This window comes from Triturus cristatus, chromosome 6 (genome assembly GCF_964204655.1).
Source record: "Triturus cristatus chromosome 6, aTriCri1.1, whole genome shotgun sequence".
Lineage (NCBI taxonomy): Eukaryota > Metazoa > Chordata > Amphibia > Caudata > Salamandridae > Triturus > Triturus cristatus.
Window position 1 is genome coordinate 447,822,396 of NC_140589.1, and position 27,535 is coordinate 447,849,930.

The 27,535-nt window shown below is 46.1% G+C and overlaps 1 protein-coding gene across 1 annotated transcript in view; it reads right to left on the minus strand.

Annotated features, from left to right (window-relative positions):
- BMP5 (bone morphogenetic protein 5) overlaps positions 1-27,535 on the minus strand; it is a 533,543-nt gene that overhangs the window by 28,141 nt on the left and 477,867 nt on the right. Inside the window, exon 5 of the mRNA XM_085610867.1 lies at positions 21,497-21,573. Within this exon, the coding sequence (XP_085466993.1) occupies positions 21,497-21,573 (77 nt within the window). The remainder of the gene's footprint in view (positions 1-21,496; positions 21,574-27,535) is intronic.

The window sequence follows — 27,535 nt, forward strand, 5'->3', positions numbered from 1 at the left end:
AGGGTTTGGGGAAGTTGCCCTCTGAGATGGGGTAGAGTGGGCATTTCTAAAGGAAACCATATTAAATATTTCAGCAAACATATTTCGCTACTCCGCAGACAGGCACTCCATATTTTGTTTGTAATTCATTTTTCTGGTGCCCTGTGATTGTGGTGCTCCCCCCAACTTTTTTGTAACTTTGGGTACCAGGGGCCTAGGGAGGCAGGTTATACTGAACCTGACTTCTTATGTCTTTTTACTAAGACCCATAGTTGTGTAATGGCAGCAGCAACATTTCTGTTCATGTTGCAGTCTTGAGTCTTAAGAAGTGACTACTTCCTGCTTGATGTGGTGACAGCCAATCAGATCTCAGCTTGATATCTGTTGGATACATGAATTCTCAGTGGTGTGATATGTATAAATTTTTTAAAACTAATTTAGCCAAACCTACTGAAGGAATTTACACCAAAACGCTTCTGGTGCAAGATCAAACTTTCTGCCAAATTTGGTGTCAATCCGTTCAGTGGTTTAGGTTGTAGTTCTGTCTAAAATACCTAGGAAATCCATATGCAAGTTGGTCAAAAAGTAGCATTTTGGGGGCAATTTTGTGAAGATTCGTCAAATGGCACCAAAGTTATTAGCAACACACAAAAAGTGCTCTTGCCATGCCATAGCAAACCGCAATGTCCCGGTTGCCCACCCCAGGACATTGCTGTAGCAGGCCCTGGGTGGTGGCGGTCCCCAGGGCCATCTAAGGCTCCTGGAGAGGGGCCACGCAGCCCTCCTCCCATATTCAAATTTGCCCTGGGGAGGTGGTGGTCTCCGGGGGTCCACAACGGACCCCCTTCATTAGTGTATTTGTGCCCCTGGGAGGGGGTGGTCCCGGGGGCAACGGATGAGGGCATAGGGCCTCCCCCACATTACTTAAAAAAAGAGTGCTCTGGGGAGGTGGCAGTCCCCAGGACAGAGGGGTCTGTGAGGCCACCCTATCTACATAACAAGAAATATCCATGGGGAGGTGGCGGTCGCCAGGGCTGTGGGCATGTCCAGTGGACCTGCCCACATTAATAATGAAAAAGGCCCCGGGAGTTGACGGTCCCCGGTTCTTTGATAAGTCCTAGGCCGGGGGCACCATGTGCCCCTTCTATATTTATTACATGCCCCCGGGACAGGGCCCATCCGGGGGTTATTTAAAAGGAAGTGCGGGAGACAGCGTTTACTTTTTTGAAATTATTTTTTGCCGCAAATTTGTGAATATCGCAATCTTGCGGTATTTTTTTAAAGAAAAGCTTTTTGCTGTGGCAGGGTCCCAGGGGGACCCCAAGACCATGGCTTGGGGGTCAGGGTAGTCCTACCCTACCCCATTTTGGGGACTCGGTGGAGCTAAGTCCCAAGATGGCTGCCAACACCTCCTGGTAGAAGTGTCGGCAGCCAATTAGAGCAGTGCATTTCCCTGCGCAAGCTTGTCTTTGTTCACGAAGGCTTTGTGATCAGAGATAGCATTATAATTTTTGGCTTACATTTCTCAAAAACTACTGAAAAGATTTACAGCAAATAGGCGAAAGGCACTTCTTTGAACCAACATCTACCTCCCTGCTAAATTTGGTATAAATCTGTTCAGCAGTTCGGGCTGTAGGTGGGGCTAAAGCTTCCTATGGAAATTAACATTACAGATACACCCGTATTTCGTGCCCCAAATTTTCGCTCCCCACTGCATGGATCACTGCCAAACTTTCCATGACAACTAGAACCTACCTTTACACTTTTTGGGGAATATTTCATGAAGATTGGTCAAACAAAGGCAAAGTTAAAGCCAAGTCAAAAAATGCTTTTCCTATGGAAACTAGGTCCTAACTATACCTACCCACTGGCGACCGCCAGTAGTTAGTTATAGGTAGTTATAATCAGAACCATGTTTCCATAGAAAAAGTGTTTTTTGACTTGCTTATATCTTTGGCGCCATGAGGGACCACCACCTCCCCAGGGCATCCCATAAACAAGAAAGGAGGGGGCCTCGCAGCCCTCCTCCTGGAGCCTTATATGGCCCTTGGGACTACCACATCCCAGGGCTGGCTCCTGCTATGGCCCGGGGTGCCCACCCTGGGGCATAACTGTTTGCTTTTGCTTGGCGGTAGCTGTAAAAGCAAATACTTCAGTTCCAGTGGGCAGGAGCTGTCAAAGTGCTCCTGCCCATTCAAAGCTGAGGTTTCATCTCTTTCCCTGCCCACATGTCTGTGAGCAGGAAAAGAGATTAAAGAATTGCTCCTGCATGGAGAGAGCTACCTTTTCAGCAGTTTCCTCCTTGCAGCAGCAATGCCAGCTCCCTCACTGGGTGCCCAGGACACATGTCTGGGCCCGAGAGAATGGGGACTCCGGCGCTGAAATCAGCCCAGGGAGAGGGGGGTTCGCATGGCACCTCTCACCCATTTGTTTATGGCCAGGCCCCAGACAATGGGCTTTATTGGCCCTCCTCCCCCAGACAAAATATATATTTATTAAGACTGGGTCCTGGGGATAGGGTCCCCGGACCAAAATTGCCCCATTCAGTTAAATTAGGGGCCCGGGGCATTGGGTCCCTGAGGCAGAAATCAGCCTGGGGACAGGGGCTGCACAGCTCCCCTTCCCCTTTCAAATGTGGCCAGGACCCAGGAGATCAATAAATCAAGTAATACTTGTAAAGAATGGCTTATCACCCAAGAGGGCATCCAGGTGCTTGCTGCAGTTCTCAGTCGAAGAGCTAGGTCTTGACCCTTTCCTGAAGTGGGTCAGTGAGGGTTCAGTGCAGGAGGGTGTTCCATGTTCTGGTGGCAACATGGGAGAAGGAGCATCCTCCAGTGCAGCAGGGGCATATGTGAGGGGTCTGTGAGAAGGTGAGGTGTGTGGAGCGGAGGTTTCTGGGGGATCAGTGGAAGAACAGGTGGTAGTTCATGTAGGAGGGTCCTTGGTCTTGGAGGGCTTTGTAGGTGTGAGTCAGAAGCTGGAAGTGGCATCTCTTCTGGACAAGGAGACAGTGGAGGTCTTTCAGGTGCTGGGTGATGTGGGGTCTCTTGGGCAGGTTGAAGATCAGTATGGTGACTGCGTTCTGGATTTTCTGAAATCTTTGCATGAGTTCGGTGGTGGTGCCTGCATAAAGTGTATTGTCATAGTTCAGTCAGCTAGTGATGAGGGCGTGGGTCACCATCTTCATGGTGTTGATGGCGATTCACTTGAAAAAAATTTGGAGCATGCCAAGTGTGTGGAAGCAGGCTGAGGAGACAGTGTTGACCTGGTATCCCATGGTGAGTTCACTATTGAGGATGATGCTGAGGTTGCAGGTGCAGTCTTTTGGCGTGGGGGCAGGTCCAAGTTTCACCGGCCATCAGGAGTCATTCCAGAGGGCATGTGTATGCCGAAGATCAGAACTTATGTTTTGACTATTTTATACTTCAGGCAGTTGTCCTTCATCCAGCATGAGATGTTCTTCATGCGGTTGTGGAAGTTGGTCTTCATCGAGGTCGGGTCAGTGAGATACATATCCAGCCACACCCAAGCCAACTCAGACACTCGCACACCCATTGAAACACTCACACATTCACTCATATATCAACTGAAACACTCATGCACTCACTCACACACTTACTATCAAAGGTTGGAGGTTACAGTTAGGAAAAAAAGTAAAAAACCTTAGAAATTCACTCAAAAAAACAATGGTTACAGGGACATCATAGCTAGGAAATTGAATTTAAAACAACCTTAGAAATTCACTAAAAAAACAAAGGTTACAAGGTCGTTAAGGACCCAACCAGTAGTGTGCCAGGAGACATGTTTGCAGAGTGGTGCAGAAAGGGGGCAGAGCCTTGGATGAACTCTAGCAACGCCACTGTGTGGGACTTACTGGAGGTAACAGGAGGGGTTGTTGTCCCCCAAGGACCCTCAGAAGTGAAGGGGACTTCTTCCCCCAACAAGTTATGTGCTAGGAGGACCCTTTGTCGAGTGGTTGAGAAAGTGGACAGGGCATCCGACAACTTCCCCTGGGGACAGCCTTTTTTTTTTTTAATAGATAGGGCCCACAACCCCAGGCCAATTTCAGCCCCAGGCACCCCATCCCCTGGGGCCCAGACTTTTGGCAATTGGGCAGGGGAGCAGCGTGGCCCCCTCCTAAGGCTGATTGTGACCCTGGGGACCCCAACCCTTTCTCTGCATTGGGACAGCAGGGGGAGCCTGAAGGCCCCTGCACACCTTACTGGCTTCCAGTCTCCTGAAGAGGCAGACACCGATTTGAGATACAGGGACCTGCTGATAAACATGCAGCTGCCTGTGTCTGAAAGAAATGCATATGCTTCCCTGACAACAGGCAGGGAAACGGACAAATGCTCTGCTTCCAGCAAGCTGGAGTATTTTAACTGATCTTGCTTGCTGGAAGCAGAGTGTTTGCTGTTGCTTGGTGGGATTAGTGAGTGAGAGAGTGTGTGAGTGGTTGTATGGGTGGGTGAGAAGGTGTGTGAGTGACTATATGGGTGAGTAAGTGGGTGTCTCAAAGGCTGTATGATTGAGTTACTGGGCATTTAAGTGGCTGTATGGGTGATTGAGGAATGTTTGATTGGGTGTTTGGTTAACTTAGTTGGTGTGTGAGTGGTTGTATTGGTGAGTGAGTGTCAGTGTGAGTGGCTATATGGGTGAGTGAGAGGCTGTGTAAGTAGTTGTATGGATGCATGAATGGGTATGTAAGTGGTTAATGGGAATGAGAGGGGTTCTATGAGTGAGGGAGTGGCTGTGATGAGGTGCTATGGGTGAGTAAGAAGGTGTATGAATAGCTGTATGGGTCACTGACTCAGTGTGTGAGTGGATGTATGGATGTTTTTGTGGGTAATACGAGTCTGTATGTCTGTATGACTGGATGTGTGAGTGACTGTATTGGTGAGTGAGTGGTTGCATGAGTGGTGGTATGGGTGAGTTAGTGGTTGTGTGAGAGGCTGTATGCATGAGTGGAAGTATAAGTGGCTTTATTAATGAGTGTTTGGTTGTGTGAGCACTTGCATGGGTATGTGAATGGGTATGTGAGTGGTTCTTTGGGAGTGGGTGTATGAGATGCTCTATGGGGATGTGAATGGGTGTGTGAGAGGTTCTGTAGATGATGTCAGCAGTGATGTCACTGACAATGTCATGAATTATGTAATATGTGAGGTCATAAGCAGTCCATTGCAAGGCATAAGTTAGAGTTAGGTCAGGTAACCATAACGGTTGAAATTCTCTGGTTTTGCATGAGTGAAATATGAGCCTAACTATAACGTCCCTGAAATCTTTGTTTTTTTCAGTGAATTTCCAAGGATTTATTCAATTGTATTCCCTAACTGTAACCCATAACCATTGAGAGTGGGTGTGTGAGTGCCTATGTGGGTCTGTGAGTGGGTGTGTGAGTGTCTGAGTGGGTCTGTTAGTGTGTGTGTGTGTGTGTCTGAGTGGGTCTGTGAGTGGGTCGATGAGTGGGTGTGTGAGAGCCTGTGTGGGTCTGTATTGGGTCTATGAGTGTCTCTGTGGGTTTTTTAGTGGTTCTGTGAGTGCCTGTGTGGGTCTATGATTGACACTATGGGCCTGTGAATGGGTATGTGAGAGTCTGGGTGGGTCTGTGAGTGGGTGTGTGAGTGCCTGTGTGTCTGTGAGTGGGTGTGTGAGTGGTACTATGGGTTTTGGGCATTACTTAGGGCATTTAAAAGGTAAAACCATACAGCTCTCTGCAGCAGATGACAAGAAAGAACAAAGTCACTATGTGACATATTTGGCTGGAAAAAGCAAAGATGTAAACACCTCCATCATGGATTACAGATAACTTTTAACATTCAAAATGCAGTGAAAACACACTTACTTTGCCTGGCCATGCACACAGATTTAGGATAATTAGTACTTTACAGAAGTGAAGCTTCAACTCGGGCACCTGATCTTTTTATTTCTTTAAGTGCTTCAAGTTGAGGTTTCATTACTGTGAAATGAGCATCAGGCCAGAATCAATCCTACCCTGCGTATTTATCCAAGAAGCGGCCACCATTTTGTGCAACACCCTCTACCTAAGTGGAGTACTTTCTATTAGCTAATTAGTAAGTACTGCCTTGTTGGGTAAATGTATAGTGCGTCTCCTACACTACAGCTGTGTAAAGGACACCAAGGAAATGCCTCCAGTGACTTTGCATGTCTGTAATTTACCATTGTGATTGTCTCTTGAGAGTCTTCATCAAATAACTTTACACGGTGGAACTGCAGAGAAATCACGCTTGGTTGATTTGCACTTTACAGTAGTAATTGCTTCTTTGTTTGGTGAAGATGTGATCGTATTCCTAGGCATCTAGACCCAGTCTCCAAGTTTGTTGAGAAACACGCTCAGGGGCTTTTTAGTAAGCTGTCCATCTTCCTAGGAAAAGGGCGTAAAGAACTTGCATACCACTAATGTATATGGGGGAGGCCAAATGGGCAGGGTTTCTAGGCAAGTTTACATATTTCTAGTTTTTAAATGTTTAGAATACGATCCCTGCTCTCAGCAGCAGAGGACAAGAAAGCACCCCTTGTCACAGACACTACTCGCAATATTGTGCTTGAGAAAAGTAAGGATGCAAACACCTCCATCGTGGATACAGATAACGTTTCATGGAGTAAATGCAGAGAAAACACACTTGCTTTACCTTGGCCATGCGCGCAAAGTTAGGATGATTAGTACTTTACAGAAGCAGAACTTCAACTCAGGCACAAATAAGGGAGTGTTCGCCCCCACCCCACCAGGCAGATTTCAGGCTCGGGACCCCATCACTGGGGCCTGGCCTTTTCATTTTTGTATTTTTAATACGGGAGGGGTCCACGCGACATTCCTCCCCGGCCAATTTCAGCCCCAGAGACCCCTGGGGCCCAGCCATTAACAAATGGGGGATGAGGGCCACAAGGCCCCCTTTCTAAGGCCAATTTTGGCCCCACAAACCCCATCACCCGAGGCCCGGCCATTTGTCCAGGGTGGCCCCAGGGCACTCAGTGTGGTATGGGATCGAGGGGGAGCTTCAAGCCCCCTGCTGTGCCTTCAGGCTCCCAGCCGCATTGCTTTCCCACCCAGGGAGCTACTAAACATGCAGCCCCCTGTGTATGAAAACAGTTGTTTCCTCTGTTTCCCTGCTCACTTGACAGCGGGCAGGGAAACAGATAAAAACTCCACTTCCAGCAAGCAAGAGGATTTCTCTGCTCTCGCTTGCTGGAAGTGGAGTGTTTGCTGTGACTTGGCAGGAGCGGTTATAGCTCCTGCCAAGCCACAGCAAACAGCTTTGTCCCTGGGGTGGGTACCCCGGGACATAGCAGAAACCAGCTCTGGGGGATGGCGGTCCCTAGGACTATTACAAGTTCCAAGAGGGGGACCACGTAGCACCCCTACTTTGCTTTAGTCAGGCCGCCACTGGGGAGGTAACCGTCCCTGGGGCCAAGATAAATACTAATATTTAAAGGGATGTTTTTACATGTCAAAAAGGGTTATTTTAATAGGTTGCACTGCAGGGTTACAGTACACTGTAACAGGGTAGATCTGAAGCCATGGTTGAACTGCCCCTATAGCTGATGGAACAATAGGTGTTGTAGTCCAGGAGTGGCATTACTTTCAGGCCCTGGATGCACTTTTCACACCATATTCTAGGGACTTACAGGCAGGTTAAATGTGCCAATCAGCAAAGAGCCAATGTAATCATGGTTTAAGGATAAGCATAGGCACTTTACGACTCGTTAGGAGGGGCAAAGTGCACAGAGTTGTAAACCCATCAAAAATATAGAGTCCAGAAAAAGAAAGAAAATCTGTGAGGCCATGCAGAAAAGATAGTTTTCCTACAACGTAAACTCAAATGTCTTGGTGTCAATGGTCTGAATTAAAGGAACGAGGGACTAAATCTGATGGGTCATGCCTATGTGACAGTTTGCTTTTCCCAATTGGTTTTAACCATGCTGAAAACCATCCCTGGTGCTGTGTACCATAGATAAAAAAAATATATAAATACATTGATGCATATTACCACAGCATTTGGTAGGCACACAAACTACACATGTGTGCACCTACAAAATGACACAGGCACTTTTATTTTTATTTCTAGGCTAGTAACTGTATCAAGTTGGATCATTAACTATGAAGAAAATCTAAATCCTAGGCAAGGGCGTGGGAGCAAAATGGGGGATCCGGTCGGGTACTTCAGTGAGAGGTGTGTGCAGTCTGATAATGGATGCAGAGCAGGGCTGTAGTGGAGAACTAAATAATGGAAGCAACTATGAGGAACAGATTAGGAAAATCATCCAGCAGGAGATGGAATGAATTGAGGAAGAGAGGAAGAAAAGAATTGGAGTCTGGTGAGGAATTTTTTTCTTTATCTGAGGATGATGAGGATGTGGTAGGCGTAGGAGGTAAAAGGATGAGGAAGATGAAGCATGTGGAGGATTTATTTGTATCAGGAAGAAGGAAGGAAGATTTGAGTTCCATCAAAAGGAGTGGTGTCTATGATGGCACTCAGAGAGTGGAGAGGTGTGGCTCACTGGTTAGAGGCGGCAGATCCGCAAGCAGAGAATCGGCCAGGGACCAGGGTTCAATTCCCGACGCGGCAGGGTCGTGGACCAGGGTCAAAACGGACTCGATAATTCTCGCCTCGGTACCTACTCTAACCAGGAACACACTCGGCAACTCTGGGCATTAGCTTGCCTCATCTCCACAACGGCCCCCCTCATTCGCTGGGGATGCCTGGTTTCACCTTGGAGATACCCAGGAGGGACCATCTCACAGGGATAGCCAGGTCGGGTTCCCCAGCGGTCTACAGCGCCACGACGCCTCAGGGCAGCAGTGCGCTTTACAAGACACATACATTTACAGAGAGTGGATGTTCTAAGCGGCACACATATGAAGGGAGTCCTTAGCGGCACAAAAAAGGACGGATTCAATACAATTTCGGATAGTCCAGAAGCAGTTGAGAAGGACTGGGATGAGTACATTTTGGATCTGCAAAATGATGAGATGGACGATGAATTTGGGTGCCTCGATGATACCGCTTCAGGAGAGGTTCTAAGACACCCTCTTTACCATTCGACACCACAGAAGTAGGGATTGGTGTCCAATGGAGCATTTGGGAAGGTTCATTAAAGAATGGATTAGGAAGCCATTAGACAGAGAAGTGAGAAGGGTGTTAAAGGTGAAGAACTCAAGGCCAGTGATTGAAGAGAAGGTTTGCATAACCCCCAATCTGGATCCGGAATTGATATGTTTTTTATTCTGACTATGGAGAGATCCAAGGAAAGGGCGAGAAAGGTCACTTAAATCTGCCAGGATAAACTTTTGGATGTCTTGGGACCTCTAGCTAGGATTGTGGATATGGTGGAGGAGGCACATGTCAGTGAGGCTCCGCTAGATATGGACTTGCTCAGAGGTTGGAGCCAGAGAGCTATAGTTTTATTAGGAAATGCAAATACGGGTTAAATATCAGAGAGAAAGAAAGCCATTCTTATGAAAATAAGTCCAAAGCTGGGTGCCATGTCTCATAAAGAGCCAAGTAAGGATCCTAAAGGATTACTGTTTGGAGAAGGTTTAGTTAAGAATGTAGGGAAATACGTGGCGACATTCACAGGCTTGGATAAGACACAAACGAATATGCGAAAAATCTTTGGAAATAGTTTTTCTGGCAGGGCTAGTAGGAGAGGACACACTGCTGGCCAGGGCATGCAGAAGTACCAATATTATATGCAGAACAGAGGAAAATGATTTCAAAGTTCAAACACCTACTATCCGAATTGAGGAAGATCAGGAAGAGCTGGTTGAGGAAGGTCGTTCAGAGGACGAGGTCAAATTTCAGGAGGACAGGGTGAGTATAGAGACTACTTTTGGTTTGTCCCAAGGAATGGTAGGTGGTTAGTTAAGAGAGTTTTTGGAAGAATGGAGAACGTTAACTCAGGATCCTTGGGTGTTACAGACAGTAGAAGGGTATATGATATAGTTTATGGAAATTCCATTTCAAATGAAGGAGCCAAGAGAGTTGTCTATGAGAGAAGATCTAGAGAAGTTAGGGGAGGAAGAATTAGTTTCAATGTTACAGAAGGGGGCGGCAAGGCGCCAAGTAGAAAGAGAAAAGTGTTTCGTAAGTACTATTTTTTGGGGTGAAAAAGAAAGAGAAAGGATGGAGACCGGTAATCAACCTGAGAGAGCTGAACAAGTTTTTTGTGTACAGACACTTCAAAATGGAGGGTATCCATTGTCTGAGAGATTTGTTAATGAGGAACGATAGGTTGGTAAAATTAGACTTGAAGGATGCGTATTTTACAATACCTATGGACGAGGAGAGTCAGAGGTATTTACAGTTCCATTGGAAAGGCCAGTTGTATCAATTTCAGTGTCTTCCCTTTGGACTCTCAGCAGCACCTTTGTGCTTTACAAATGTTTTGAGAGTAGTTACGGCTTTTTTTCGGGAGAGAGGAGTACGGATGATTGTTTACTTAGATGACATATTGGTAATGTCTCAGAGTGTGGTGGGATTGAAGGAGGAGTTAAGGAATGTGATTGTAATGTTGGAGTTATTAGGACTTATTATAAACAGGGAAAAATCTGTTTTGGAACCGACCAGAGAGTTAGAATTCTTGGGATTTTTAGTGGAAACAGAGTTGATACTACAGCTTCCAGAAAGAAAGGTGAAGTTGATCAAAACATAACTAAAGCTAGTTCTAAAAAAGGAGTTTGATACAATGAAGCATTTACTTGGGTGATAGGATTGTTGCCATCTTCTATTCAGGCAATTTTTCCAGGTCCTTCACATTACCGTGCTTTGCAGAAATTGAAAGGAGAGGCACTGACGAAGGGTCTGTGGTATGGAGACAAATTGGCATTGAGTTCAGAAGCGAAAAAGGAATTGATTTCATGGAATGAAAAGGCGATTTTTGGAAGTGCCCCGAATTTTGTAGTAGAGATGGATGCGAGTCAAAGAGGTAGGGGAGCTCGTTTTGGAGGTTCAGAAAAATAGGAGGCGTGTGGACACAGGAAGAGAGAGTGAAGCATATAAATTGTCTAGAGTTAAAAGCAGGCTTTTATGCACTGAAGAGTTTCAAAAGAGAATTGCAGGGGCAGACAGTTTTGAAGAAGATGGACAATGTGTCAGCTGTGACGTACATAACAGGCGAGGAGTGAGCAGGTCTCGCGGTCTGGCAGATTTGGCAAAGGATTTTGGGGAGTTTTGTTTAGAACAGAAGATTTCTGTGAGGACAGAGTATTTGCCAGGAGAATTGAACGTTTCAGCAGACTGGTATTTATGGGATAACAGTGATTGGAAGTTAGATCGCAAGATATTTGGGAGAATAAACAAGGTTTGGGGACCACTGGAGGTGGATCTGTTTGTGAGCAGATTGACAAATCAGCTAGTTACTTACTACAGTTGGTTACCAGATCCAGGAACGAGTGCTGTGGATACTTTCCTGAAAGATTGGAGGGGGTAAAGAGCATATGCATCTCCTCCTTTTGCAATGTTACAGAGGGTCCTGTTGAAAGTGAGATAGGAGAGATGTCAGATAGTGTTGGTGGCTCCAAGTTGGGTTTCTCAGGTGTGGTTTCCAGGAGTGCTGGACCTAGCGTGTACGGTTCCTTATTTATTTGAAGCAGAGGAAGGAATAGTAATGAATGGGGATGGAGAAGAACATCCATTGGTGCAGAGTGGGGTGCTGAGCCTACTTGTATGGAGGGTCACAGAGAGAGAGACACAGAAGTATGCATGGACATTTGAGTAGTAGGAGTAGATATAAAGGAATGTGGAGATTTTGGGGTAGTTGGTGCATGGAGAGGTGTTTGGATTCTGTGGAAGCACCTGTGGTAGAGGTTGTGAATTTTTTAGTGGAGAAATTTGAGGAAGGTTTGAGTTACAGGGCTCTGAATTGTTATAGGTCCGCAGTGTCTGCAGGTCATGTGCAAATAGATGGGATATCTATAGGGTGGAATGTTTTGATATGTAGGATTATGAAAAGTATGAGACTACGTAGGCCTGCCAGGATGCATTATGAAGTATTATGGGATGTTAACTTTAGATAGAAGAAGTTTGTAGAGTGGCCGGCTATTAGGTTTTTGGATAATAAGAAAATTTCAGAGAAGTTGGCAGCTCTTTTGTTTTTGGTTTCATACCGGAGATGTTCAGATGTTAAAGCGTTGGAGGTAAGTGGTAGGTTGTTTGGTCCAGAGGAAGTTCATTTTGAGATTTAGAAGAGAACTAAGACCATGTCGGAGTAAATGTTTTATCCTAGGTTTACAGGTAATCCAAAATTGTGTGTTGTTGAGTGTTTGTTGGAGTATGAGAGAAGGATGATGGAATTCAGGGCTCATGGCGAGAAACAGTTATTGATTTCATATGTGAAAACTCATAAAGCTTTAAGTTCAGCAACCATTGCAAAGTGGGTAAAGAATGTTATGAAGGAAGCAGGAATAGACATATGTCAGTATAAAGAGCATTCATTGAGGAGTGCGATGGCAAGTAAATTGTACATGGTAGGTGGTCGTTAGGAGGAGATTTTAAAGGCGGCGGATTGGTCAAATGCAGGTACTTTTGCAAGAAACTATTTCATACCAATATCGCATGTGTCAAATGTGGTGTTGAAGGGCTTTCAACATGCATAATGGTAGCCTCCGGTCTTGAAATGAAATTCGATTCTCCAAATGAAATGCAAAGAGAATCAGGATTTCATTAAAAACATGGAGTCTAACATTATCCCTCCCACCACAACCCTTTATAAGAGATGTGTAAATAAGGTGAGGATGATGGTACGATGTATTTCGGGAAATTACAGGGAGTATGTTTTAATTTAGGGAGAGATTACAGTTTTAAGAATGAACATTGTTATGGACAGTTTTGAAACATGTTATGTGGTGTAATGTCCATTAGAATATTTTTATTGACAGGTTAATGTTTTTTGATAGAATCTTTGTGAAGAGGAGAAAGAAGGTGGAAAAGGAGAAGATAAGAAGAAAGAAAAGGGATCAGATCAAGTTTAAGCTGCATTTAAAGAAGAAGAGTGTTCTATGCAAGGCTTATTTATGGACTATGGAGTCTTCAGTCTAGATTGTTATGTGGAGTGTTCTTTAAAGGTGCTGCAGTGAAGTGGCATTAAAAGTTCTAATGCATAATGTTAGCCTCCGTGTCTTTAATGAAATCTTGAATCTCTTTGCATTTCATTTGGAGTATTGCAATTCCCTTACTACAGGTGTATTGTGACATCTCTAGTTGTCTGTAATAAATAACGTAGCTACCCAACTATAATAACTTCCTAAGGGAAACAGCCATTACGATCGGCTGTTTCCCGCATGCCATTACATCGCCAGCATTACAACGCAAGCGATTTAACAACGTGTAGCCATTAATACGCATTTTTTTACATCGCATGCGCTTTTACAACGCATGCAATGTAAGAAAAAAATGGCAATCCACCTCATTGTGAGGAAACAGAGGTTCTTCCGTTTCGTCACAATGACGTGCACCGCCCCTCAGAGCCGACGTGAAGCAGGAACCAGGAGGAGAGAGGAACCGCGAGGAGAGAGAGGTAAGGGGTTTGGGCCTAGGGTGGGGGTTACTTTTTTAGGGTACAAGGGGGTCGAGGGTGGGGTGTGTGTGTAGTGCTGGGTATTGTTTTAGGGTTTAGTCTAGTGTTGGGGGGTCGTGCAGGGTAGTGTTTAAGTGTAGGGAGAGGACTGGGGGTTGGGGAGGGTCGTGCTGGGGGTAGTGTTTTAGGGTTTAGGGTAGTGTTGGGGGGTCATGCAGGGTAGTGTTTTAGTGTAGGGAGAGGACTGGGGTGGAGGAAGGTCATGCTGAGGGTAGTGTTTTGGGATTTAGGTCAGTGTCAGGGAGGTCGTGCAGGGTAGTGTTTTAGTGTAGGGAAAGGACTGGGGTCCGGGGAGGGTCGTGCTGGGGGTAGTGTTTTAGGATTTGGGTAGTGTCAGGGGGTCATGCAGGGTAGTGTTTTAGGGTAGGGAGAGGAATAGGGTTGAGGGTAGGGGGAGGGTCTTGCAGGGGTACTAAATTAGGGTTTAGTGTAGGGCAGGGTAGTGTAACTTACCTTCCATACTTTTACCATGAGTATACCTTTACCACGCATGGCTTTGCGTTGTAATGGCAAGCGTAGTAAAGGCATATTTATGGTAAAATTATGCGATGTAATGGTAGGTCGGTGTAATTGAGAACGCGTAGTAATACCCACGTTGTAATGGCACGCGTGGTATTAGTATGCGTTGTAATGAGTCATATTCACTTCTTAATGTCAAGTTCTGACGTCACAATGCCTGCTGCCAGAGCCAGCAGTCTAGGGGAAAGAAAGGACACGAAATCAATGATATAATGGGATTGTGGTTGGAGGTATTGCACCTTTGTGAGGGGGTAACGTAGGTTTGAAGACTTCATCTAATCCCCATTAAGACGGTCTGATTGTCCCCCTCCTCGGTGCCAAGCAAGATTAAGAGTTGTGCAAAAGTTGGTCGTACACTGCTCGTCACACCAGCAAGTTGCCCCAAAGGACTGTGGTAAATGTAGTGGCGACGGCGGGTACGCCTATGCCACGATGTGTAAAAAGAACAGTATGTATTGCGTTAGCCATCCCTGGACATGTGTTTTGAGGTAGTTGCCTCTCGTCAGCAGGGAGCAGGTCAGTGTAAAGGGGTGCTGTGTGGACTGCCAAAATGTAATTAAAAACAGGTCAAGTACCTCTCATGGCGCGCAGGTGCAGAACCAAGGCTCGTCAGCCCATTGGCTTCTGGGAGCCGTAATAAATTGTGCAAAAGTTGGTCGCACACTGCTCGTCACACCAGCAAGTTGCCCCAAAGGACTGTGGTAAATGTAGTGGCGACGGCGGGTACGCCTATGCCACGATGCGTAAAAAGAACAGTATGTGTTGCGTTAGCCATCCCTGGACACGTGTTTCGAGGTAGTTGCCTCTCGTCAGCAGGGAGCAGGTCAGTGTAAAGGGGTGCCGTGTGGACTGCCAAAATGTAATTAAAAACAGGTCAAGTACCTCTCATGGCGCGCAGGTGCAGAACCAAGGCTCGTCAGCCCATTGGCTCAAGGGAGCCGTAATAAATTGTGCAAAAGTTGGTCGCACACTGCTCGTCACACCAGCAAGTTGCCCCAAAGGACTGTGGTAAATGTAGTGACGACGGCGGGTACGCCTATGCCACGATGTGTAAAAAGAACAGTATGTGTTGCGTTAGCCATCCCTGGACACGTGTTTCGAGGTAGTTGCCTCTCGTCAGCAGGGAGCAGGTCAGTGTAAAGGGGTGCCGTGTGGACTGCCAAAATGTAATTAAAAACAGGTCAAGTACCTCTCATGGCGCGCAGGTGCAGAACCAAGGCTCGTCAGCCCTGACGAGAGGCAACTACCTCGAAACACGTGTCCAGGGATGGCTAATGCGACACATACTTACTCATACACTTCGTAGCATAGGCGTACTCGCCGTCGCTACTACATCGTCCACAGTTCCTTGGGGCAACTTGCTGGTGTGACGAGCAGTGTGCGGCCAATTAAACTTGATACATTACGGCTCCCCTGAGCCAGCGGACTGACGAGTCTTGGACCAGCACCTGCGCGCCGTGAAAGGTACTCTACCTGTTTTTAATTACTGGCAGTCCACGCGGCACCCCTCTACACTTACCTGCTCCCTGCTGACGAGAGGCAACTACCTCGAAACACGTGTCCAGGGATGGCTAATGCGACACATACTTACTCATACACTTCGTAGCATAGGCATACTCGCCGTCGCTACTACATCGTCCACAGTTCCTTGGGGCAACTTGCTGGTGTGACGAGCAGTGTGCGGCCAATTAAACTTGATACATTACGGCTCCCCTGAGCCAGCGGACTGACGAGTCTTGGACCAGCACCTGCGCGCCGTGAAAGGTACTCTACCTGTTTTTAATTACTGGCAGTCCACGCGGCACCCCTCTACACTTACCTGCTCCCTGCTGACGAGAGGCAACTACCTCGAAACACGTGTCCAGGGATGGCTAATGCGACACATAATTACTCATACACTTCGTAGCATAGGCGTACTCGCCGTCGCTACTACATCGTCCACAGTTCCTTGGGGCAACTTGCTGGTGTGACGAGCAGTGTGCGGCCAATTAAACTTGATACATTACGGCTTCCCTGAGCCAGCGGACTGACGAGTCTTGGACCAGCACCTGCGCGCCGTGAAAGGTACTCTACCTGTTTTTAATTACTGGCAGTCCACGCGGCACCCCTCTACACTTACCTGCTCCCTGCTGACGAGAGGCAACTACCTCGAAACACGTGTCCAGGGATGGCTAATGCGACACATACTTACTCATACACTTCGTAGCATAGGCGTACTCGCCGTCGCTACTACATCGTCCACAGTTCCTTGGGGCAACTTGCTGGTGTGACGAGCAGTGTGCGGCCAATTAAACTTGATACATTACGGCTCCCCTGAGCCAGCGGACTGACGAGTCTTGGACCAGCACCTGCGCGCCGTGAAAGGTACTCTACCTGTTTTTAATTACTGGCAGTCCACGCGGCACCCCTCTACACTTACCTGCTCCCTGCTGACGAGAGGCAACTACCTCGAAACACGTGTCCAGGGATGGCTAATGTGACACATACTTACTCATACACTTCGTAGCATAGGCGTACTCGCCGTCGCTACTACATCGTCCACAGTTCCTTGGGGCAACTTGCTGGTGTGACGAGCAGTGTGCGACCAATTAAACTTGATACATTACGGCTCCCCTGAGCCAGCGGACTGACGAGTCTTGGACCAGCACCTGCGCGCCGTGAAAGGTACTCTACCTGTTTTTAATTACTGGCAGTCCACGCGGCACCCCTCTACACTTACCTGCTCCCTGCTGACGAGAGGCAACTACCTCGAAACACGTGTCCAGGGATGGCTAATGCGACACATACTTACTCATACACTTCGTAGCATAGGCGTACTCGCCGTCGCTACTACATCGTCCACAGTTCCTTGGGGCAACTTGCTGGTGTGACGAGCAGTGTGCGGCCAATTAAACTTGATACATTACGGCTCCCCTGAGCCAGCGGACTGACGAGTCTTGGACCAGCACCTGCGCGCCATGAAAGGTACTCTACCTGTTTTTAATTACTGGCAGTCCACGCGGCACCCCTCTACACTTACCTGCTCCCTGCTGACGAGAGGCAACTACCTCGAAACACGTGTCCAGGGATGGCTAATGCGACACATAATTACTCATACACTTCGTAGCATAGGCGTACTCGCCGTCGCTACTACATCGTCCACAGTTCCTTGGGGCAACTTGCTGGTGTGACGAGCAGTGTGCGGCCAATTAAACTTGATACATTACGGCTTTCCTGAGCCAGCGGACTGACGAGTCTTGGACCAGCACCTGCGCGCCGTGAAAGGTACTCTACCTGTTTTTAATTACTGGCAGTCCACACGGCACCCCTCTACACTTACCTGCTCCCTGCTGACGAGAGGCAACTACCTCGAAACACGTGTCCAGGGATGGCTAATGCGACACATACTTACTCATACACTTCGTAGCATAGGCGTACTCGCCGTCGCTACTACATCGTCCACAGTTCCCTGGGGCAACTTGCTGGTGTGACGAGCAGTGTGCGGCCAATTAAACTTGATACATTACGGCTCCCCTGAGCCAGCGGACTGACGAGTCTTGGACCAGCACCTGCGCGCCGTGAAAGGTACTCTACCTGTTTTTAATTACTGGCAGTCCACGCGGCACCCCTCTACACTTACCTGCTCCCTGCTGACGAGAGGCAACTACCTCGAAACACGTGTCCAGGGATGGCTAATGCGACACATAATTACTCATACACTTCGTAGCTTAGGCGTACTCGCCGTCGCTACTACATCGTCCACAGTTCCTTGGGGCAACTTGCTGGTGTGACGAGCAGTGTGCGGCCAATTAAACTTGATACATTACGGCTTCCCTGAGCCAGCGGACTGACGAGTCTTGGACCAGCACCTGCGCGCCGTGAAAGGTACTCTACCTGTTTTTAATTACTGGCAGTCCACACGGCACCCCTCTACACTTACCTGCTCCCTGCTGACGAGAGGCAACTACCTCGAAACACGTGTCCAGGGATGGCTAATGCGACACATACTTACTCATACATTTCGTAGCATAGGCGTACTCGCCGTCGCTACTACATCGTCCACAGTTCCCTGGGGCAACTTGCTGGTGTGACGAGCAGTGTGCGGCCAATTAAACTTGATACATTACGGCTCCCCTGAGCCAGCGGACTGACGAGTCTTGGACCAGCACCTGCGCGCCGTGAAAGGTACTCTACCTGTTTTTAATTACTGGCAGTCCACGCGGCACCCCTCTACACTTACCTGCTGACGAGAGGCAACTACCTCGAAACACGTGTCCAGGGATGGCTAATGCGACACATACTTACTCATACACTTCGTAGCATAGGCGTACTCGCCGTCGCTACTACATCGTCCACAGTTCCTTGGGGCAACTTGCTGGTGTGACGAGCAGTGTGCGACCAATTAAACTTGATACATTACAGCTCCCCTGAGCCAGCGGACTGACGAGTCTTGGACCAGCACCTGCGCGCCGTGAAAGGTACTCTACCTGTTTTTAATTACTGGCAGTCCACGCGGCACCCCTCTACACTTACCTGCTCCCTGCTGACGAGAGGCAACTACCTCGAAACACGTGTCCAGGGATGGCTAATGCGACACATACTTACTCATACACTTCGTAGCATAGGCGTACTCGCCGTCGCTACTACATCGTCCACAGTTCCTTGGGGCAACTTGCTGGTGTGACGAGCAGTGTGCGGCCAATTAAACTTGATACATTACGGCTCCCCTGAGCCAGCGGACTGACAGGTCTTGGACCAGCACCTGCGCGCCGTGAAAGGTACTCTACCTGTTTTTAATTACTGGCAGTCCACGTGTCCAGGGATGGCTAATGCGACACATACTTACTCATACACTTCGTAGCATAGGCGTACTCGCCGTCGCTACTACATTGTCCACAGTTCCTTGGGGCAACTTGCTGGTGTGACGAGCAGTGTGCGGCCAATTAAACTTGATACAAGATTAAGAGTTGTACACATTAGAATCCTCTAAAATAGAGTGAACAACTTCATCATAGGTAAACGTGAACATGTTGAATACAGAACAGTTTGTAATTTTATTAAACCACAATATTGTGTGATGGCCTTTTCATAGTCTTTCGTGTGAAACTGCAGTTTCCCATTTCATCTCAAGGAAAAATGTGAAGAAAAAAAATACATTCGGAAATGATTAGATTATCACTTTCAGTTGTGAATCATAATGCAAAGTACTCATGAAGCACTGGTGACACCGGAGCCATTGTTGACCTTTGCGTAGAAGACGGGCACAGAGTATTTGCTTTGCAACCACTACCCTTCACCAACCTTGCACTTATTCACTCACACTGTGCATCAACGATTAAAGCTGTTCTGTGTTGAATAATAGTTATGTTTCAAATGATGGTGAAATATATGTTCATCTTTTTGTCTTGTGCCAAAGCAATACATTTACCTTATTACATAAATGAGCAATAATGCTGAGCAATGTTCCACCATTTGCACTGCCACTAGTGAAATATGATGATGTGTATTTAAGATACAAGTAACAATTGTCCCTGTTGTACCAGTTAGCCTTTAAGTGACATGTTTGTGCTAGGCGGGTGTTGCAGGTATTGTCTGTGCAAAGCTGGCAGGCACCGGTGCACATGAATATAATCTGATTTGCAGACACAGGGATCCTGAAGGTGAAATGTAAATACGTTTTTGTAGGGCACGCAAAACAATCCCATCAAACATTCGCTCCATTCAACACACATTGAAGGTGATGAACATATGCTTGACTCCCATTTTATAAATTATGAACAATATTTTAAAAATAAATTGTGCAGTTCAGGGGACAGGAAGGTGTGTTCTTGGTGCGGTGGCCTTATTTCGCAATAAATAGTTTCATTGAGAATGGCGTGTTGCTCTAATAAAACGGTTCCAGTAGAACACGTTGTTTTCTTAACTAACTGCTAGTGATTGAAGCTTGGCTTCTGTATACTTTTATATCATAGACTTTGGCTTGTCCGGAAAAGAGGCAACTAATCCCAAAATTCAAACTAGCAGGTTTGCATTGATGCCTGATTGTGCGTGCCAGGGAGAAGGCAATGTGCAAGCAATTAGAACTGTTCAACAGAAAACCTGTGAGAGAGCTACATTATCTTATGCAAACCAATTTCTTCGTGTTTGACTTTCTTCACAGAAAATATTATTTTAGCTTTTCCGTCGTGGGAAACGAGCAGTCGTTTCGACTTCTGTGCAGATATCAAATGTGTGCTGGTATCATTTACACGAGTATAAATCAAAGTCAGGCCTCTTTCGAACCACTTCCCATGTACATTTCACTTGAATGAAACAGAGAATTTTGGAAATAATCATTCAGTGTGCTGTGTTTACTGACTTTGTCAATGTGTGGCTAATTAGGACTAAAAGCAACATGCAACACAAAGGGGCCATGACATTTCTAATCTAATAAGAATTTCCTCAAGCTTTTCCTTTTCAAGCTCGCACCCTGATATGATTTGTGCGAGGGTATGAACCTTTCATTCGCCACATGTGCATCAAAATAATCATATGCAGGGTACGGGCTGGAAATAGTTCAAGTATCTGATATCCAGGACGGACACGCATAAACTCCCGCTCTGAACCCTCTGTGAGATGCCTCACCACATACAGATCTGTCCAGTGTGGGCCTTTGTCTCACCATTTCCAGACACGGTCTCTCCAGAGTCGTGTCTTCCATCAGTACAAAGCAGTCGCCAGCTACGACTGTGCGTGATTTACATTTCAGAGCCTGAAGCCAAAGGGTGAGGTAATTGTGAGACTCTCTGGGTCATTGAGACCGGCCAGGAGTTGAAACTGTACGCCGAAGCGTGAGGCTGACACCCAATGAGTGACACCTGGGGCTCCTGCTAAGTCTCCCCTACCACATCAACATAATATTTCTCTGAAAATTCAACCAACTGTGTTTATATCACCAGATATGTAAGTATAAAACAGCCATGAAATTTAAAGACAACTTGCCTGTAAATATGGGGATACATTTTCGTGGCTATCCTTAACAAAACTCCAAGCTACTTTAAGGAGATGAATATTGCAAAGAAACTGAACGGAAGACTTGGAAAATGGAAGGCGTAAATCATGAGGGCACGTGCTACGGTGTGAATCCGGAAGCTTAGAACTCAATGTACAGACTTGTGGTTAAGAGTCCGACTGCGGTCGAGCTGAAATGATAAAGCAGGTATCCAAATCGACATAACTTGGCTGAGTAACAAATATGCACCTAGCAAGGTCACTGTTGATCACAATAAATCTTATAGTGTAGGACCCTGTGGCCACGTCAGAGGCATGAAGAGCTAAACCATTGTTTTCATACGATAAGAGTATTTACACACGACAGAGGACAAGGATAAAACAAAACACACGGAGATGTAAGGGAAGTTGAAACAATATCAATTCGCACCCGTACCTGCCAGCCCAAATCACGAAAGCTCACATACAGCTCATGTTTCTTACACGCCTGTTTTTGCTCGCTGGTACTGTAATCTGCGAAGAGAAAGAGACATTTAGTGGTGGCAGTCTGAAATCCGCACTGGTGTTGCCAATGGAGCAGACTATATGAAAGAAAGCAGAAAACACCAGAACACCAACACAGAGCATCACCTGCATTTACACTGGGCAAGTGTCACAAATCCACTTCCTGTCATTTAAGTACTTTACGATCATAAATAGCTGGATTTGCAACTGCTATGCATTCATGCAAGGTAACCTAGCAGTCACAAATCCATTTATTAGTGTACATTGCGTCAGCCTAATGTTACTCGAGAGTAAATCGCAGACAATGGATGGGAAGTGGGTGATTCAAGTTTCGGTTTGACACAAAACTTTGTGACATCCCGAAAAAACATCAGTTTATGGCTGCTCACAAGCCTGACGCTGACCCCTTCTCACTGTGGAAATGGACAAAGACTTACACCATGCAAAGGCAGGATTACATCTCTTTCCAGGCTGTGAATGAGAAAGGATCAACCCCCAATATGATCAAGGAAAAGTAGGGAAAGGGATTTCACCACAGGGAAAAATGTTTCACCGAGAAGAAACAGAGATTTGGGAGTGACATGATTTTACCAGTAGTGCCACTAGCACAGCTTTCCAGAAACTTTCCAGACACAGTAATGATAAGTTTTGTGATTAGCCTTAAGTCATAAATCTACACCCAATTCTAAGAGCATGTGTAAAAGTATAGTTTTTATGGTGTTATTTGTTAATCGGGTCCATGCATTCAATTGCATCTTGCGATGTGAGTGAGTCTTATGACCATTTCACCTATTCAAAATACCTGTGGACACAACAGTGAAACATTACAGCCGAGCAAAACAAATAATATGGAACGGTGGCTACTGATTTTACTAGTGTCCATATTATAGAAAGATTTTTTTTTCCCCAAGGACAAAATTGGACACACAGATTGTGAATATATGCGTGCGCGTGTGTGTGTTTTAGAAATAATTTTAATGATTAAACATTTAATTTCATAAAGAACCACTAGTTTACTGGTTTATTCATAACACACACATTAGGTACATCTCATTTCAGCTACTTGTGTAATAGAACATGTAACATATTTAATTTACATTAAATGTAGCCAAATGTATCACACCTTGTTAGAAATGGGGGTCTCTAGTTGGCAGAGGTAGGTACCTTTGGCCAAATAGGGACCCCTCTTTCTAGTCAGGATAAGGGAGTTACACTCCTGAAATAACCCTTGCTTATCCCCTTGGTAGCTTGGCACGAGCTGTCATGCTTATCTTAGAGGCAGTGTGTAAAGCATTTGCACATAACCAACAGTAATACAGTGTACGCACTACAAAAGGACACCACACCAGTTTAGAAAAATATCCAATATTTTTATATACTCAAGACAAGACCCAAAACGATAAAAATCCACAATACAGTATTTAGAGATCTTCAGTTATCAAAAAAACCTTGAAAAACAGTTCCTTTAGGTCGATAGCTCCCTCTGGGGCTATCACGGGGCAGTGAGCAAACAAATCCAACCAGTTCTGGTGCTCTCAGGTCGCAGTGCGAGCAGCAGCTCGGTTGCGGCATCAGATGGTGTCGTCAGTGAGATCAAGGTCGTGGTGCGAAGTGGTGCAGAGCTCGTCGCGGTGCTGGCAGGTCACAGTGCAAACAGCGGCGGCGGCGTTGCTGAAGCGATGTCGTCGGCTGACGAACTAGAATCGGGCTGGACTGTTCCCATGGTCACATGGTCAGACTGATTTGCATATGGCCATGTCTGAACTGGGGTGGCGGAGTGAGCTAAAGAATGTTGATGGATTAAACCCAGTCAGTTGACAGGGGGCGAGTGCTTGCAATGTTCAACACTTCGTCCATCATCCCCTTTGGTTGTGCTTTGTTCGTTCTAATTTGGCAGGGTATGCCCAGACGTGGGTCCCTTGCTCACTTTGTCACTGGATTCAAGCTAGCCTGGCTGATGACGGCTGATTAGCCAGAAACCGGTCCCAGGATGCTTGTTTTCGGTCCAGGGAAGACATGGCTTGGCAGTTCGGGCTGGACTGTTCCCATGAGGCACAGTGTCAGACTGATTTGTATATGGCCATGTCTGAACTGGGGTGGCGGAGTGAGCTAAAGAATGATGATGGATTAAACCCAGATCAATTGACTGGGGGTGAGTGCTTGCAATGTTCAACACTTCGTCCATCATCCCCTTTGGTTTTGCTTCGAAGTGGAATCGATGGCCCTGGCGTTGGAAGGCCAGGGCTGCAGTGCAGGATGAGAGCGGTGCATCGTGTAACTTTAGGAGCGGTGGCCTCAAACCACGGTGCAAGCAGAAGTGTCCATTTCAGCGTGGAGCGTCGTCGTCAGGGATACCAAGGCGGCGTTGTGAAGCAAGGCAATGCAGAGTGCGGTGCCCACATGTCACGGTGTGAGCAGCAGCTCGGTGGCGGCATCAGCAGGTGTCGTCGGTTAGACTAGAGTCGCGGTGCAGAGGTGCGCTTTATGGTGGCTTCAGGACACGGAGTCAGCAGCGGCGTCATAGACGGCGTCGGGTTGCTTTTTCTTCTGTTGCAGCACAAAACACACAGTACCCAGTGCTGAGGGCAGAAGAACTTGAAGTCTTTGCTGTTCCTGAGACTTCTTGAAGAGGGGGCAAGCTCTGCCTCAACCCTTTAGAGAAACTCACAAAAATAGATTGCAGAAAGTCCAAGTCCAGTCCTTTCACTGCCCAAGACAGAAGCAGCCACTGCAGGCCAACACAGCAAAGCACACAGCAAAGTTGTAGTTCCTCCTCACAGCTTCTCCAGCTCTTCTTCTTGGCAGTCTTCTTCGTCCAAAAGAGTTCTAAAATTCTGGGGTCAGGACCCCAATACTTATACCACAAAATCCTTTGTCCTCTCAGGCAGAGTGTCTGCACCCAGCTCAAACCAAGTCTGTCCTCACTGGTGCAGCTTCCTGGCAGGAGGTGGAGACAGCATTGTCCAAGGCAGAGAGGGCCTATTCATGTGCAAGGGAAATCTCCCCCCACCACTCTAAATGCAGACTGGGCCTATTCAGCCCAGCCCTGACTCATTCAGGAAAGGCAGGACACACATCAACCCCCCCCCGGTGGCCATCTGAGAGAATGCACCACCCCAACTCCTGTCACTCCAAAGCCAGACAGTCAATACACATCCTAGCAGAGGCACACAGAATGGCTAAGCAAGAACATACCTACTTTCTAAAAGTGGTATTTTCAAACACAGAATGTAAAAATCACATTTACTAAAAGATGCATCTTTAGATTTTGAGTTCAGGCATACTAAACTTTATTCTTCTCTCTGGTCCCAATGGGAAGTTATATTTATAAGATGTTATAAATTAACTCCCATGCTGGGCCACATAGCCTTTCAATAGTGAAAAACGAAATTGGCAGTATTTCAGTATCTGGACATGCCACACACATCAGGGCATTTCCTACCTTTCACATACACTTCACCCGGCCCACCGGGTACCTTGGGCCTACCTTAGGCGTGACTTACATGTAAGAAAAGGGAAGGGTAGGGCCTGGCAAGTGGGTGCACTTGCCAAGTCGACATGGCAGTTACAACTGCATGCAGACTCTGCAGTGGCAGGTCTGAGGTACCTTTTCAGGGTTACTCGTGTGGGTGGCACAATCAGTGCTGCAAGCCCACTAGTAGCATTTGATTTACAGGCACTGGCACACTCAGTGCATTTTACTAGGGACTGACAAGTAAATCAAATATGCCAATCATGGAAACACCAATCCATAACACAATTTACCCAGAGAGCATATGCACTTTAGCACTGATCAGCAGTGATAAAGTGCCCAGAGTCCTAAAACCAACAACAGTAAGTTGGAGGAAGAAGCAAAAGGTTTAGGGATAACTCTGCAAAAAGGGCCATCTCCAAAAGACCTGAAAGGTAAAATACATGTATTTTTTGCAATTCTTATTTCAAATACAATAAAAGTAGTAATAAGTCAGTTTGTGCCATGCTTGTCCTGATACAAACACCAGTTGCTCCATTACAACAACACAGGCAATACGATCAAGCATTGACAAAGCCAATAGGTCTCACACTGAAACTTATACAAATGCACGATGGTCTTCTTGAAACATTTTTCTTTTACTTTAAACTAAAATACAAAAAGGAGGCACTAGAAAATCCATCCTAGAGGTTCACTGTGCAAAAGCACGCATGAGTATGCCATCGTGTAATTTTTATTCACTTTATTCTTTAATTACCATGTAAAAGTTGTAGACTAAATAAAGTATGCATAGGGATGCCACACAATGGCAGAAGTCACGATCAACCGAGGAGAAGTGCATAGCTGCTGGGTACTCACAAAATATTTTAAATAAAAAGAAGGAGGGAAGGTGGAAGTAAACTGCGTGGGGCAGCAGATAATGGTAAAACAGTGAGCAGACTAGTGTCAGTATGCAGCCACCAGCCCATTGCAAAAAAGAAAAACAAATTAAACATGTAAATAATAAACGGAGGGAAAGGGAAGTTGTGGATACAGGGATTGGCAGCAAATGGGAAAAACGATCAGGCCCTGGGCAAACATTATAATAATAATATATTTAAAATAAAACAGCAGTGACAGAGGGAATATGAGGAAGAGAGTGTTAAAAGCGACGCACTCACATGGATACTGAAATGCAAATAAAGAAACATTCCACTCACAACTGCAGTGGAAGGATACAAGTCATCCCATCACAAATGACGTAAAGCAAAAGAAATATTCCACTCACAACAGCAGTGGAAGGATACAAGTCATCCAAATTCAAATGACGCAAAGCAGTAACGTTCCAGGGACGGGCAAAAACAAGAACGAGCAGGAAAGTCATTGAATTCGAAGCAGGAAGATGAGACAGACAGAAAAAGACATCCAATCATGAACATGGGCTGACAAAAATCATATGTAATTGAAGACAAAATATCCTTAAGACCTAAATATGGTGTTGATGAGATGAGTATGCTAGTGTGCTGTATTTTCTTTCTTTGCTTCAGTGTAAGTGAATATGTAAAATGGCCCAGGGATGTCAAACTAAATTTCAATTGAATTCCTGCTTGCCAGCCAATAAATAAAGAAATAATGTGGCATTTATGCTGTGGAAAGAAGCATGTGGGACATCTGGCACACTCTGTCTCCCCACAGCATGCATTAGTCAAATAACGCTACATAAATAAATGTCTTTGCAATCGGGAAGGGGTGTCCATAACTGACACGCAAAGGCAGATGAAGAGGATAGCCAGAAAATTAATGGGAAATTAGTGACAATAGGCACAGAGGAGTAAGATAAGGTAACATATAAACACATACATAAACAGCAAAATTAACATTGCAAGGAAAAAAGTTATCACTGCAGGAGGAAGAGGTTGATTGACAGCGAGATAGAAGGGAAAATAGTAAACCGGCACAGGAGATCTGTATTGCCGGAAGTGTAATAGTTTAATGTTTAAGCAGGTCCACAAACAGAGAAGAGCAGTGGGCTAAAGTAAGACAACAGCTGGATTTAAAGAAGTAATGTAAAACAGAAAAAAGTGATAAGGGGTTTGATTTTTCAGGTATTGAATAGATGATCATGACGGTAATCGGAGGTGTGAAATTCTAAGAGGAATTAAATTCAAAGCAGAGATTTAGAGCCGATGAAGAGTATGGCACAGTGGTGGGTGGAAAGGAAATGAGAGGTGGAGCTGGATAGGAACATTGAGCAGAAAAAACAGGTTCTCAGGCTTGTTAGGATTGAGCTTTAAAAATGGGAGGCCATCTAAGCCTCATTTGCTGACAAGCATGCAGTGATGCGTTCCTAAAGAAATAGAGAAACAAGAGAAAGTAAAAAAGATTTTGACTCATCAGCGCAGAAATGGGAAACCAGACCATAGGAAGAAACAATAGGACTGCAGGACGCAAGACACAAGGGGTGCATAGCTTTTTAAATATCTTACCGCCCACGACTTGGTTGATTTACTTGAAATCCTA